The following is a 13,745-nucleotide window of genomic DNA, read 5'->3' as shown; positions in this document are numbered from 1 at the left end:
GAATAATTCCTTATTTCATCTCAATTTTCTTATGGCCCTGCTAACATAAGCAAATGCAACATTTTTCCATAGCTGTGCTGTTGAAATTGTTAAAGTGAATTTAACAGAAACTAAATGTATCCCAACTGCTTCTAAGTGCTATTGCTTTTCAAAATATACATTAAACATTATATGGAAAAACATGCAGAAATTTGGCAATTACTGTGAAACATTTTTTTCTCGTTCTGAATTGGTCTGCTACTGAAAGACTGATATTTAATCTTTGAGATACTTTGTTTTTCTGTTAGTTTTTTTTCAAGCCTTTGTCTGTTTCTCATGGCACACAGAATTAAGTCTTCAGATTTGAACTGAAATGGCTCAAATTTGACATCACCCACTTTTCCAGATTCCTGCTCCATTACACTTTCCCTTGCCATACCGCCAAAATTATAGTTCTCCTGCTATTTGTCTCCTTTTCAAAATAATTTGTTAGATTTTCTTCAGCCTAGTAGTTCTCTCTTCTGCCTGGTCATTTACACAAGGAATTTATAGAGAAAAATTTTAATCTACTTTCATATGTGGACTATTTTAACTAAAATGTTACATTCTGGTTTTAAGCCTAGAAATTTTCGTCTCCACTACAATGCAGTTCGTAGGTGTCTTTACGTTATTATCTTGGAAAATAATAAGTAAGAATTACATCACAGTGTTTTATTCTTTTAAAAGACTGTGATCAAATATAAAAATTATTTGGTGTTGTAAAAAAGATCAGGTGAAATACTAACTTAAAAGTTTCCCTGGGTTGACCCTTCTCTTAATTTGATGATACACAATAGTTCTGTGAAAGATAATAATCCTGGAGAGCAGCATTTGCATTTTGAACTCGAAATCAGGACCTGGATTTGAATTTCAGTCGTAATTTACCAGTGGTAAATCCAGGGAAAATCACGTACTCTCTCTGCAATTTAGTTTCCTGGTACATCTGCCTTTTAGTTCCCAGAGTTGTGGGAAAATGTAATGAGTTTGTGAGTATGAAGACTCTCTGAAAAATTCAGTTACCTTGCTTTTAGCTTCAGAATAATGAAATGATAGTCCCTGCTCTGTAGGGTTGTTCCAGGAATGGCATGTGACAGTACATGTACGCATGTACCTGGCATGGAACTGGAGAGCACCACATGAATGACAGCTAGCTGTGCTGTTACCCACATGACAGCCTGGGACATATGCCAGAACAAAACTGTGAACTCCCACCTGTCAGGCGCTTTATCCTGGAGTAGATGATTACTCACAGCCTGTTTACTCTTAAAATTCATATAATTCTAGAAATTTGAGCATCAGGTTAAAAGTAGTAATTTTAGAAGTAAGGGGACACAATGTGGTGATTATGAGCCCAGATTGAATTCTTACCAGTGATGTAACTGTAGACAGGCATTTAATTTTTCTGTTCCTCAATATTTTTAAATGTTCACAGCAAAACAGTACTCCTCTCAGGTTGTTGTGAAGCTGTAATGAGTTCGTAATTGTAAATGATTAGAATAGCACCTCGTTAGCCTTCAGTAAGTGGTAGTTATGGTGGCTGTGGTGTTATGGTAAGAAGAGCAGTTAAAACAAGTTTAGCACCCTGTGGCCTACATACCTTTCAGTGAATCCACTGCTATATATTTTTAAAAGCACTTACCAGCTAAACCCAACTTATAAATAACTCTAGCTCTGACCACTTCTGCTCCCTTTCATCCTACCCTAAAATACACTCCCAAGGGACCTAGATCTATACTTGATGTTACTGCTACCAGGAATGAGATTGCTCTGCCTGAGGAAGCTGGAATGGGTTTTGTAGTTGATGTTATCGTGGCCCATTTTCCTGCAGGCCCCTTGAAGCTTCTCTTTCTATGAAAACCCTTGTTTGCCTTCACTTCTTCCTGCCTCCTTCCTCCACTGGAGCACTCCGAGAACCACTGTGGCCTGTGCCGTACCACTCCCATCCCATTCCGTGTCTGGCTTCTGTCACTAGGCTGTCCCTCAGCTCACTGTGTTCCAGCTTCTGCTGTATCCCCTTTTCACACTGGCGTTTCTGTCAGCATCAGACCAGGGTGGCATAGAGTGGAGAAGCTATAAAAAAGAGGTGACTTTTGTCACTGGCAATGTGATTGAGGGGGTTGCGCCCCTGGCCACTCTGTTCAGATTTCCCAGAGCACTAATATAATACAGAGTGGTTATATGGTGTTTTATACAGTATAATTATGCAATTTAGTTGTATGTAAATTAAAGAGATGTTTATCTAGTTTGTTTTGCTTCTGTAAGTTAGTAGTTTGGAAGAGGGAGTTTGAATAGCTGGCCTGGCTTGGGCACCCAGGCTTCGATGAGATGGAGAGAACATGGGATTTGCAGTTGAGAGACACTTGAATTTGAATCCCAGGTATTCTACTTCTGAACCCTGAGATCTTGTTTGTTACTTCATTCTCCGTGCCTCGTTGTCCTTACCTATTCTACCTGCAAGGCAGAGGTGTGATCAAATGATATTGACATAAGAAACAAAACCTGCTTTCCCCATGTTTAACTTATTAAAATGTTTCATAATTGATTTATTTAAATGAATTTTTTTTTTGCCTGTTGCTCTTTGAAATTTTCTCTCTTCCTTATATAATCTTAGCCCTTCAGGAGACTTTTTCTCTTCAGATATTTTCACTTGCATTTTTGTGTGCTGAAACTTTCTGTCTGGCTCATATTTCCTAAGTCTTTTTAGACCTCAGGGAATATTTCTGCCATAAATGCCAGCATGTTAAAATTATGTTTCTTGATTTTTACAAGTGCCTCCCTAATATATATATCAAACACACAGTAGGTGCTTAATTAAGAGATTTGAGCAGTCTTAAGCTTTACATGGATCTGATTGGTCATCTTAGGCCTTTTGAGTAAAAATAGTATTTTTGGTTATTTTTAAGTAAAATTGGCTTAGAGCTATGGTGGCAGTCCTCAACACAGTGGACATAATTGCTTGTCTTCTGCATACCAAACATCAGTGAATTAATGTTTCCTTTTATTCTTCTCTTTGCTTTTCCATCATTTTCCTCAGCTCTTCTGTTTTGTAACTATACTTAGAAGATTTAGGTAAACTCAAGGTGTAACTTTTAAAACACTCTAAAATGTTCATTTTGGAAATGAATATGAAATTAGTTTACAAATGCCTGAAGCCTTTGAATTTTCTTTGTATTAACATTTCAGCCTTTCTGTGAGGGATGTTGAAAGCTTGTGTTTTAGGATTACTCATAAATCATACTAAGGTGTGATCCTGTTTTAGCAGTATCCCACTGTCTCCTTATACTTTACTTGGAATTATGATCATAACTTCTGACTTTTTTCTGTAGACTTAAAACTGATACTCCATGACATATTACACGGTGCCAGTTATGCATAGGAATTAGAGTATATGACCACAATAACATAATTTCCTTATATATTTTTCAGGACCCTTGTAAAATTCCTCACCATGGAGGAAGCTTTCCCAAATAGGGTATCATGGCTGTCTCAAATCCAATAAAATAGAAGATTTAAAAAATGGAATTCAAAAGGAAAAAATAACTTAAAGTTTCAGCTAATCAGAGGAAAACGTGGATATTTATATAATATCTTCATTCTGGGCAATTAATATAACAGTGTTCTGTGAATCTAGCAAATTCCAAGTCTTTAACTTCTAATGTGCCAGGAAAAGTAATCCATCACCATTTACCATCTGTGTCTAGTCGAATCTGTAAGTCTTTTTACAAATAATTTGCAGAAGTAAGGATAAAAGGACAATGAAAAACAATTGCAATTTTAATAAATTAATTCTGACAAACTCAGATTTTTATTTCATATTTTCCTGGTTTTGAAAGGTACATAATATACAAAATGGGTATTGTTCATCAGTTGTCCAGGGATACCTGGGATATATATCCATTTTATAAGTGTTGGTTTCAGATTTCAAGTACATTTCTAGCTACACTAGCTTATTATTTCTAGTTCTTCTTGCATTGTATTATCAGAATGCATTATTTTATTTTTAAGACTTTGACAGCTTAAAATTTTATTAAGATAGCTATCTTCCATAATTTCAAAACATTTCTTAGTTTTAGATTTATTAACGGAAGATTAGTAATTTTATTTCTTTATACATCATCTTTCTTTCTAGTTAGCTTTGTATAGATACCTGCCTTGGGCATTTGTCCACTTAGAAACTAAATCAAATAAGTGTTGGAAAATAAACATCAAAAAACCAAAGAATGCTGTGAAAATTTAAAATACAGAATTGTTCAGTTTCTTACTGAGAAATATGCATGATTCTTCTTACTGAAAGGATGAAAAATACCCTATTTCCTTTTTGTCCTTGAAAACAGCCTTCTCTTACCACTTTTTGTATTAGAGAAAATTCATCTAGGATTATCTTTATCTGAAGACTCGTGGTCTGATATTTTGCTACATTATTATCAGTTTTATCGCTGTTACTGTAGCCTAGAGCTCTGCCGCCTCTTTGTGTTCATCTTATAATTGTGAAATATCTTCCTGTGTCTTTTCTTCACTTTGCTTTTGTGAATGGTAAGCGAGAAATTCTGAATCCTCAGTGGTGCTCTTTAATAGCTTGTAAAAAAGAAGGACAAAGATAGTGTCTCCAGATGTATGTCACGTCTTCTTGGAGAGATGGTGCAGAAAGTGAAGGTCACAGCAGCAGCGATGATTTACGGCATCATCCTTCTAGTCCTGTGCTTCCCACGAAAGCACTTGAAAGTGACCGTCAGAAAAGAAGAAAGAAGATGGAATATTTTGCTGCTTTTTATATTGATTATTTGTTGAAATGTTACTATTTTGGATATATGGGTTGGGTTAAAATGTAGTATTAAAATTAATTTCACCTTTTCTATTTACGTTTTTAATGTGCCTAGTAGAAAACTTAAGGATATATGTGTAGCTTGCAATATATTTCTGTTAGATAGCAGTGTTCTAGGCAATTCCATTCTTCTGTTTTCTTATTATTTTGGTCATTTTCGGCACAGTTAGAAGTCACTGATGAGTAGTGATAAAATGGTGATGGGTTGATGAAATAGCAGAGTGTTTCAAGAAACAGGAAAAATAAGGTCAGTAAAATCCCGTAATATATCTTAGAGTCCTAAAAAGGTCTAAAGGACTCATCCGGCAATTGTAAAATAGAAAATATGAGTTTTATTCCATTTTTTTTAAAAGTAAATTTTCTTTTTGTTTTTTGGAAGAACTGTAATAATGAAAGTAATGAAATATCCAACCTCACAAATAGTTAGAATTGTCCAAAAAAGCTAAAATTGAGTCCAGTGAACCCTGATGATATATTAAGAGTTAAGTATTTCCCTTTACAATTTGCCAGCTTTGTAATTAGGAGCTTTTCTTAGCATCATATTTAGGTGCCTAACTTTGTCTTGGCGGTGCGCGGTGGACTTAGAGTGCTGCAGCATGGTTCTTTGTGTGTTATGATATCAGTCAAGGGCTTGGTAGGAAATCATTTATCAGTCTATAAGATGCGTGGCATGTTTTATGATACACAACCTGTGTTAACCATTATATCTAATGTATTTTTAAGTACAAGGTTTGAGTGTTTGTCTGAAATGTAACAATTAATACTCCATATATAACCTAACATCTTTTTCTCTCTTTGTAGACTTTTGTGAATGATGTAAGGATTCCAGAACAGACTTATATCACCTTGAAACTTGAAGATAAGCTGAGATTTGGATATGATATCCTTATATGATTTTGTACATTTATCAGATTGATTCAAAAATCTTTTCTGGTGTAAATTAACATTTCTTGAGATGTAAGAATTTGCAGTGGAGGCATACTAGAAGTCTCTTTGCCCTCCCAAACTAAAATACATGTTTAAAAATTTTATATATATATATATATATATATATATATATTTTTTTTTTTTTTTTTTGTCAGTATGCCTGTTCCTAAAAGTAATCCTAGAAAAGCTGATGGACTCAGTTTCCCCCCGCCCCATATATAATTTCAGTAGAGGTTTCCCTGTAGTGGTATTATATATATAATTTGGGTATGGGAGAATGTAACAAGGAGTGGACAGGGGAGTGTTTAATATTAGCCCAGCCCAGGGATTTTTTTGTTGTTGTTTGGATGATCATGGCACAGATCAACCTCCTGGGAGGAGTGTAAGAATTTATCCCTACCTTTTTTCCCATTCATACTTTTACTCTATTTTATGAATTCTGTCTCTATTGCCTGTTTAATTCAGATTTTCCAGTATCCTGTATCTCTTGAGACCTGTGCTCCCTGGTTAAGTTAATTAAGCAGTTAGCGTGTATTTAAGATTCTTTTGCTTAAAAATAGGATTCTAGGGGCATCTGGCTGGCTTAGTTGGTTAGAGCATGCGATTCTTGATTTTGGAGTTGTGAGTTCGAGCACCAGGTTGGGTGTAGAGATTACTTAAAAATGTTTTTAAAAAAAGTAAATAAAAATAGGATTCTAAGAACTGAACAGGCACATAACTTTGTCCTTCTTAGGGTAGGGTAAAGGACTACTAGTGAAGAGAAGGGACAAGTTTGAAGACATTTCTGTTCATACAAGGCAAAAAGCTTTGTAGTAAAGGACTTTTCTTCAATTAAAATACAGATATTCCACATTATACTGAATGTTTTTCTTGTGTTTTCATTTTCTCAGTTACTACATTTATCTGGACTTCAGTATTGAAGAATGTGTTAAACGTATTGGCAACTCAGATGGACTTTATCACTCTAGCATAGAAAATGTAGTCTCAGCTATCTGGAGTTGATGCTTGGCTGAAATAAATGTACTAACACTTTAAAATTGTTATTAAAGCGTAACTAGGTTTTCTTTAGATTTAACTTAAAATTTTTGAAAACTATTTTTGTAGCACATATATAAACCTTATACTTGTGGAACAAAGAAACATGTGAAAAGTGAAGCCATTAAATATTAATACTTGTAAGTTGTATGTTTTATATCCTTTAAAAAAATACAGATCACATAAAATGATTAAGAATTAACATTAAAGCCCACGGGGTGCCTGGGTGGCTCAGTCGGTTGGGCGGCTGCCTTCGGCTTGGGTCATGATCCCGGGGTCCTGGGATCGAGCCCCGCATCGGGCTCCCTGCTCAGCGGGGGACCTACTTCTCCCTCTGCCTGCCTCTCTGCCTACTTGTTCTCTCTCTATCTCTCTGTCAAATAAATAAATAAAATCTTAAAAAAAAAAAAAAAGAATTAAAATTAAAGCCTTGATTCATGAGCCATTTTCCACCTGCATAAGAAGTTTCATCAAACAATAAATACAAATATATTTTGAATTTAAGTATGTCCTTAATCCATTTGACTTTAGCTGTTTCAAAACATGAGAAAATAGTAGGAAATCTGAGTTTCAATAAAACTCTATTTACTTTGAATTTTAAATCAAGAAACTACTGAGAAATAACTCCTGCTTTTACAGTTTGTTTAGTGATTTCTTAATAGGGAGCTAGTATTTCCTTTATATATATATATATCTTTCTGAAATTGCTGGGACAAATGTTTTGTTCCAAAGGACTGTTTTAGGGTCTTAAATCAGTGTTGAACCAGAGCTGCTATTCCAAATCCTCAGGGTAGGCTCAGTTAATTATTTTAAAATAGCATCTCATATTGCTTATGATTTTTGAGCACTATACATACATAAATGAACATTGGGCTGTTACAGTGGCAGAAATTTTATTATATAGGATGAAATTCTTAAAACAAATTTTATGTTCTATTTACTTGTTTTATATTTGGCTATACCAGACTGAAGTCTAATTATTGTGCTTTATTCATATTAAAATTAAGCTTAATAGTTAGCCAGTCTACAAACTGCTATACCTTGGAGCGGAAAACTATCCTATTTTTTAAAATGTCATAGCAATAAAAAGAACTGAATTTCATCTGTTATTGTTTTCTCTTTGATTTCTGCTCTTATAAGTTTCTTTTTTCTAGATAAAAGCTGAGGTTATTCATTTGAGACCTTCTGTTTTTATATAGTCTTTTAGTTCTATAAATTTTCTGCTAAGTACTGCTTTAACATTCAAAATACTTTCTAATTTCTCTTGATTTTTGAGTGTAGGTTATCTAAGTTTGTTAAAATAATTTGGAGGTTTTCCAGAGACTTTCTGTAATTGACTTGTCATTTAATTCCATAGAGCCCAGAGGACATATTTTGTATGTCTCAAATCCTTTCAAATTTATTGAGACTTGTCCTGTGGCCCGGAATGTACCTGGTCTATCTATCTTGATAAGTGTTCCATATATTGTTGAAAAGAATGTGCATTCTGTTGTTTTGGGGTGGAGTGTTCTATTAATGTCCATTATGCCAACTTGGTTCCCATCTTCAATATTTTCCTGATTGAATGTCTACTTTTTCTATCAGTTATTGAGAGAGAGATGTTAAAATCTCAGGCAATAATTGTGGATTTGTCTATTTCTCCTTGCAGAAGTTTTTGCTTCGTGTAATTTTAAACCTGGTTATTAGGTATATAAACATTTAGGATTAAAATATCTTCTTGATGAATTGGCATCATTTGTTATTATAAAATGACCTGCTTTATTCAAGATAATGTTCTTTGCTCTAAAATATGGTTTGTTTTGACATTGCTATGGTTTTTCCAGCTTTATTTATTTATTTAGATTAGTGTTAGCATGGAACATCTTTTACATTCTTTTACTTTTAAGCTGTTTGTGTCTTTACATTTGAAGTAGGCATCATATAGTTGGCATTACTTTTTTTCTTCAATCTGATCATTTCTGCCTTCATTCGTGAATTTAGATCATTCACGTTTAGTGTGATTATTGATGTAGTTAGGTTTATTATTTTACATTTTTAAGATTTTATTTATTTGAGAGAGAGAGTGTGTGTGAGTGGGGGAGAAGCAGAGCAGGAGGGTGAGGGAGGAGGAAAGAATCTCAAGCAGACTCCCCACTGAGCATGGAGCCTGATGCAGGGCTTGATCTCACGACTGTTGAGATCATCACCTGAGCCAAAACTAACAGTCGGACACTTAACCAACTGAGCCACCTGATGTAGTTAGATTTAATTAAATCCGTCATCTTGATATTTGTGTTCTCTTTGTGCCATCAGTTTTTTGTCTTCTTTCTCCCATAATTTCTTTTGGGTTATTTGAACATTTTATATGACTCCATTTATCTCTTTTGTTGGCTTATTAAGTATAACTTTTTTTTTATTTTAGTGGTTGCTTCAAGATTTATAATTACACCTTTAATTTTAAGTTGTATCTTCAAGTGATGTTATACGTTATATGTTATTCACATATAGTATAAGAACCTTATAGTAATATACTTCCCATTTCTTCTGTCCTGACCTTTGTGCTGATTGTCAACTTTTTATTTTTAGTTATGTTACAAACTGCATACTACATCGTTGTAAGTAAAAGGTCCAATTATCTTTTAGAGATTTAAATAAGAAAAATATCTCCTATCTTTATGCACATCATATTCTTTTATCTTAAACCAATGTAGGTATCATTTCTCATGCTCTTCATTCCTCTTTATAGGTCCATCTTTTCATCTGGTATCATTTTCTTTCTGCTCAGGGCTTCCTTTAATATTTCTTGTAGTATGGTTTTGCTGGTGATGAATTCTTCCCATTTTCATGTGTCTGGAAAAGTATTTCACCTTAGTTATTGAAAGTTATTACTGCTGGGTGTTTATTGTAGGTGGCATTTCTTTTCTTTCAGTGCATTAAAGCTGTTGCTCTACTGTATTCTCACTTGGATTATTTCCCTTTATCCCTGGTTTTGAGCAATTTGATTATGATCTGCCTTGGTGTAATTTTTTTCATGTTTCCCCTGGTTGGGGTTTGTTAAGCTTCTTGGATCTGTGGGTTTATAGTTTTAATCAGATTTAGAAAATGTTTCAGCCATTATTTTTCCAGATATTATTTTGCCTTCCTCACTTCCTTCAAGGACTTCAATTAAATATTGTTAGGTTACTTGACATTGTCTCTCAGCTTACTGGTACTCTATTTATTTATTTATTATTTTTTAATCATTGGTTCTGTGTTCCAGTTTGGATTGTTATTATTGCTGTGTCTTTAAGTTTACTGATCTTCTTTTGGGCAGTGTCTAATCTACCACTAATCCATGCAGTGTAGCTTTTATCTCTTGAAGTTCAATTTGGATTTTGAATTTGATATCTCCCAAGCTACTACTTAACTTTTTGAACATATAGAATATGGTTATAACTTTTAACACCTTTGTTGACATCTGGGTCAGTTCTGCATCAGTTTTAATTCATTTAATTTGCATGTAGAGTAATTTTTGATTGGATGGTGGACATTTTGAGTTTGTTGAGTATTGCATGCATATTTTTATATTCCTCTACATATTTTTGAGCTTTGTTCTGGGACACAGGTTCCTTGGAAACCGTTTTATCACTTTGGGTCTTGCTTTTAAGATTTGTTAGGCTTCTAAGTTTAGTCTGAGACTAATATTCCCCACTATGGAGGCAAGACCTTTCTGTATACTATAGGGGTCAGCAAACCCAGTGGCAAATCTGGCCTTCAGCCCATGTTTGTAAATAACGTTATATTGGAACACAGCCGTACCCACCCACTTACATATTTCTGTGGCTGCTTTTGGACTACCATAGCAGAGTTGAGTAGTTGTAACAGAGATCATATGGTCCCAAAGCCTAAAATATTTACTGTCTGGCACTTTACAGAAGAAATGTGTGACCTCTGCTTTATTCAGTGACTCATGATTCATGATGTTTTCCAGCCTGGCCGTATGTGAGCACTGGGCACTGTTACCTGTAGTACTTTTAGATGGTTCTTGCCCCAGACCTAGGTAGGCGTTTTCTAACATGCATTCCTAGTCAGTACTCAGCTGAATGCTTGAGCAAGATCCTCAGAACATGTGGAATTCTCTCTTCTGTGCAGCTTTCTTCTCTTCAGTACTCAGTCCCATGAACTCTAGTCATCTTGGTCTCCCCAGACCTTCACAGGTTGCCTTCACAGCTCAGAGAGCCCTCCTTGCCCGGTGACCTGGAAGCTCTGTTAGGGCAATGGTCTGGGGACAGGGATTAGACTCATCTCAGTTTGTTTCTCTTCACTCAGGAGTCACTGTCTTTTGTTCTCTGATGTTGATTGTCTTGAAAACCATTGTTTTATATATTTTGTCCATTTTTTTGTTGCTTCAGATGGGAGAGTAATTCTGGTTCCTTTTTTCTGTCTTGGCCAGAAGCAGGAGTCTGAGAAGTTGATTTTGGCCATTCTGGATATACAGATGGAATCCAGGGGAGGAGGTATAGGCTAGAGACAAAAATTGGGGAATTTCCATTGTCTAAATAATATTTAATTCCTTAAGACTAAATGATATCACTCATAGGAGTGAATACAGATTGATAAGAGAGAGGTCCAAGGACTGAAACCTGGTACATTCCACTATGAAGAGGCGGGAGAGATAAGGAACGAGTTGAAAAAAGATTAAGATCGAATTGCTGGTGAACTAAGAGGAAAATCAGAATATGGTGTGATTTCCATGTTGAGTGGACAATGATTAAACATTACTTAAATACATAAATCTCAAAATCCTTACCATCCCAGTCATATGAGTCAGTATAAGAATCTAGTACCTTGATTTTTTTAATGAGGTTCTTTTTCCCAAAGAAGTTGTCTATTCCTATAAAAATGGCCCACAGAATGATTGGATTAATCATATTAGAAGCAAGGCAAAAATCATTGTCATAACTTTCAAGATTATGATTTATCTGTACTTGGAACATTACATGTGGCGTTCTGTGCTTGGGTCCAGATCATGGCTGCTAAAATGATCAAGAGGGGAATAAACATAACTAAAAATCAAGCATTCTTCATTTAGAGGAGTTAAGATTCTTCCTGATTAATGTGATTGATATCCACAACAAAACATGAACACACTTTCTAGATTTCAAAAATGGTGGACATTTCTCAAAGCTTTTTGAAAGAACCAAATTTAAGAAATGGAGATGAGCAATTAAATAAGGAGTAATGTCATAGAAGAAAAGTTAAAAGCAGTTGTTTAAAAACTGTGTTCTTATAAAACAAGGTTTTTTAAAAGTTAGCCAGGATATTCATCTACCAGAATAAAATGATACATCTTTCTGAAGATGTAGACAAACGTAAGCTAGTACAAAATTGCTTAGAGAAATAAAATTTTCCCTTTGGAAGGTTTTCTGTCATGAACTTTTTTTTTTAAAACTTTGGCATCTCCTAGGACCTGCCTTGTTAATACAGTGTGCAATCTATTTTAGCTTAATTGTGTATTTCAGTATTGAATATAGTAAAATTTCCCATATTTCTAAGGAGAAGATCCAAAAAGATAAGTTTTTGGCCAACTTTAAGGAGACTTTTTAAGGGTAGTCTTAATATATATTTTAAATCACACAGATAAAATACCCAAATTTAGAAAAAGAATGTTTTTTTCCATTCTTCCACTGTATAAAATAATAGTATTCAAGTATTCTCATATATTGTGACATCCAATGTCTTCAGCACCATGAGAGAGAGTCACATTCTTTTTAGTATATAGCTTTTCAGAGAATATTGTATTAATGCCCATTCAGTTGTTTGAGACTACAGCACTTCTTGAAACCTTAAAACACTGGAAATCTTGTCCCAAGCAGCAAAAGCTCATATGTAATATTGGATTTCTTCTGTAAGTGCTTGGTATCTCCCCAATGAAACAACTTAGTGACTTAATTTTTAAAATGATTTTTGAAAGATGTGTTCACAGTGATACCTGACACCTGGTGTTTTTAAGGCCCTAGGAGTAACTAAAACTTTAAAATTTTGCTCTTCTTTTAGTTAGCTTTAATTATCATTTAGATGAAGGAGAGGGTCTTAGCATTACTAGTATGTAGATGAGTTTCTTTGACCCCACTTTTAGATAAACATTTCTTGAATAAGTTGAGCATGGGGATGATTTAGAATAACAATCACACAGCATTATGTAAAGAAATAGGGAAATAACATACAAATGTGAATTTTTTTAAGATTTTCTTTATTTCAAGAGAGAGACCATGCAAGCAGGGGAAGGGGCAGAGGGAGACAGAATCCTAAGCAGGCTCTATGATCAGCATAGAGCCCAAAGCAGGGCTCAATCCCATGACCCTGAGATCATGACCTGAGCTGAAGTCAAGAGTCGGATGCAACCAACTGAGCCACCCAGGGACCCCACAAATACGATTTTTAATGAGCAAGAATTTAAACTGTAACTTTTCTATTCAGATATAATCAACATGACTGTAGTTTATACTATATTGTATATTTTTAACTTACTGACAACATGAGTAATTGTATCTTAGATTGTCATTTTTTAAAATTAGCAACTTAAGGGCGCTTGGGTGGCTCAGTTGTAAAGCGTCTGCCTGCGGCTCAGGTCATGATCCCAGGGTCCTGGGATCAAGTCCCGCATCGGGCTCCCTGCTCTGCGGGAGGCCTGCTTCTCCCTCTCCCACTCCCCCTGCTTGTGTTCCTGCTCTCGCTATGTCTCTCTCTGTCAAATAAATAAATAAAATCTTTAAATAAATAAATAAATAAAATAAAATTAGCAACTTAAAAACAGTTAACCTGGGGTCTGTACCATTAGGAAGATGGTAGCTTTGGAGGTAAATGCTAGGACTAGGGCATTCTCAAAATCTCAGAGTGATAACAAGGTTCTCAAGTAAATTCATGACCCAAACGAGAGGATCCTTGAGATCTTTGGTTCCACACACACACAAACCATTTTGGA

At 34.9% G+C, this 13,745-nt stretch overlaps 1 protein-coding gene across 1 annotated transcript in view; it reads left to right on the top strand.

Moving 5' to 3' along the window:
* The window catches only part of CEP170 (centrosomal protein 170), a 129,098-nt gene that overhangs the window by 53,057 nt on the left and 62,296 nt on the right, over positions 1 to 13,745 (top strand). Inside the window, exon 4 of the mRNA XM_021682698.1 lies at positions 5,642 to 5,720. Within this exon, the coding sequence (XP_021538373.1) occupies positions 5,642 to 5,720 (79 nt within the window). The remainder of the gene's footprint in view (positions 1 to 5,641; positions 5,721 to 13,745) is intronic.

This window comes from Neomonachus schauinslandi, chromosome 6 (assembly GCF_002201575.2).
Source record: "Neomonachus schauinslandi chromosome 6, ASM220157v2, whole genome shotgun sequence".
NCBI classification, from domain to species: domain Eukaryota; kingdom Metazoa; phylum Chordata; class Mammalia; order Carnivora; family Phocidae; genus Neomonachus; species Neomonachus schauinslandi.
The sequence above is the reverse complement of the archived record's forward strand: the minus strand, read 5'-3'. Positions and strand labels throughout refer to the sequence as shown.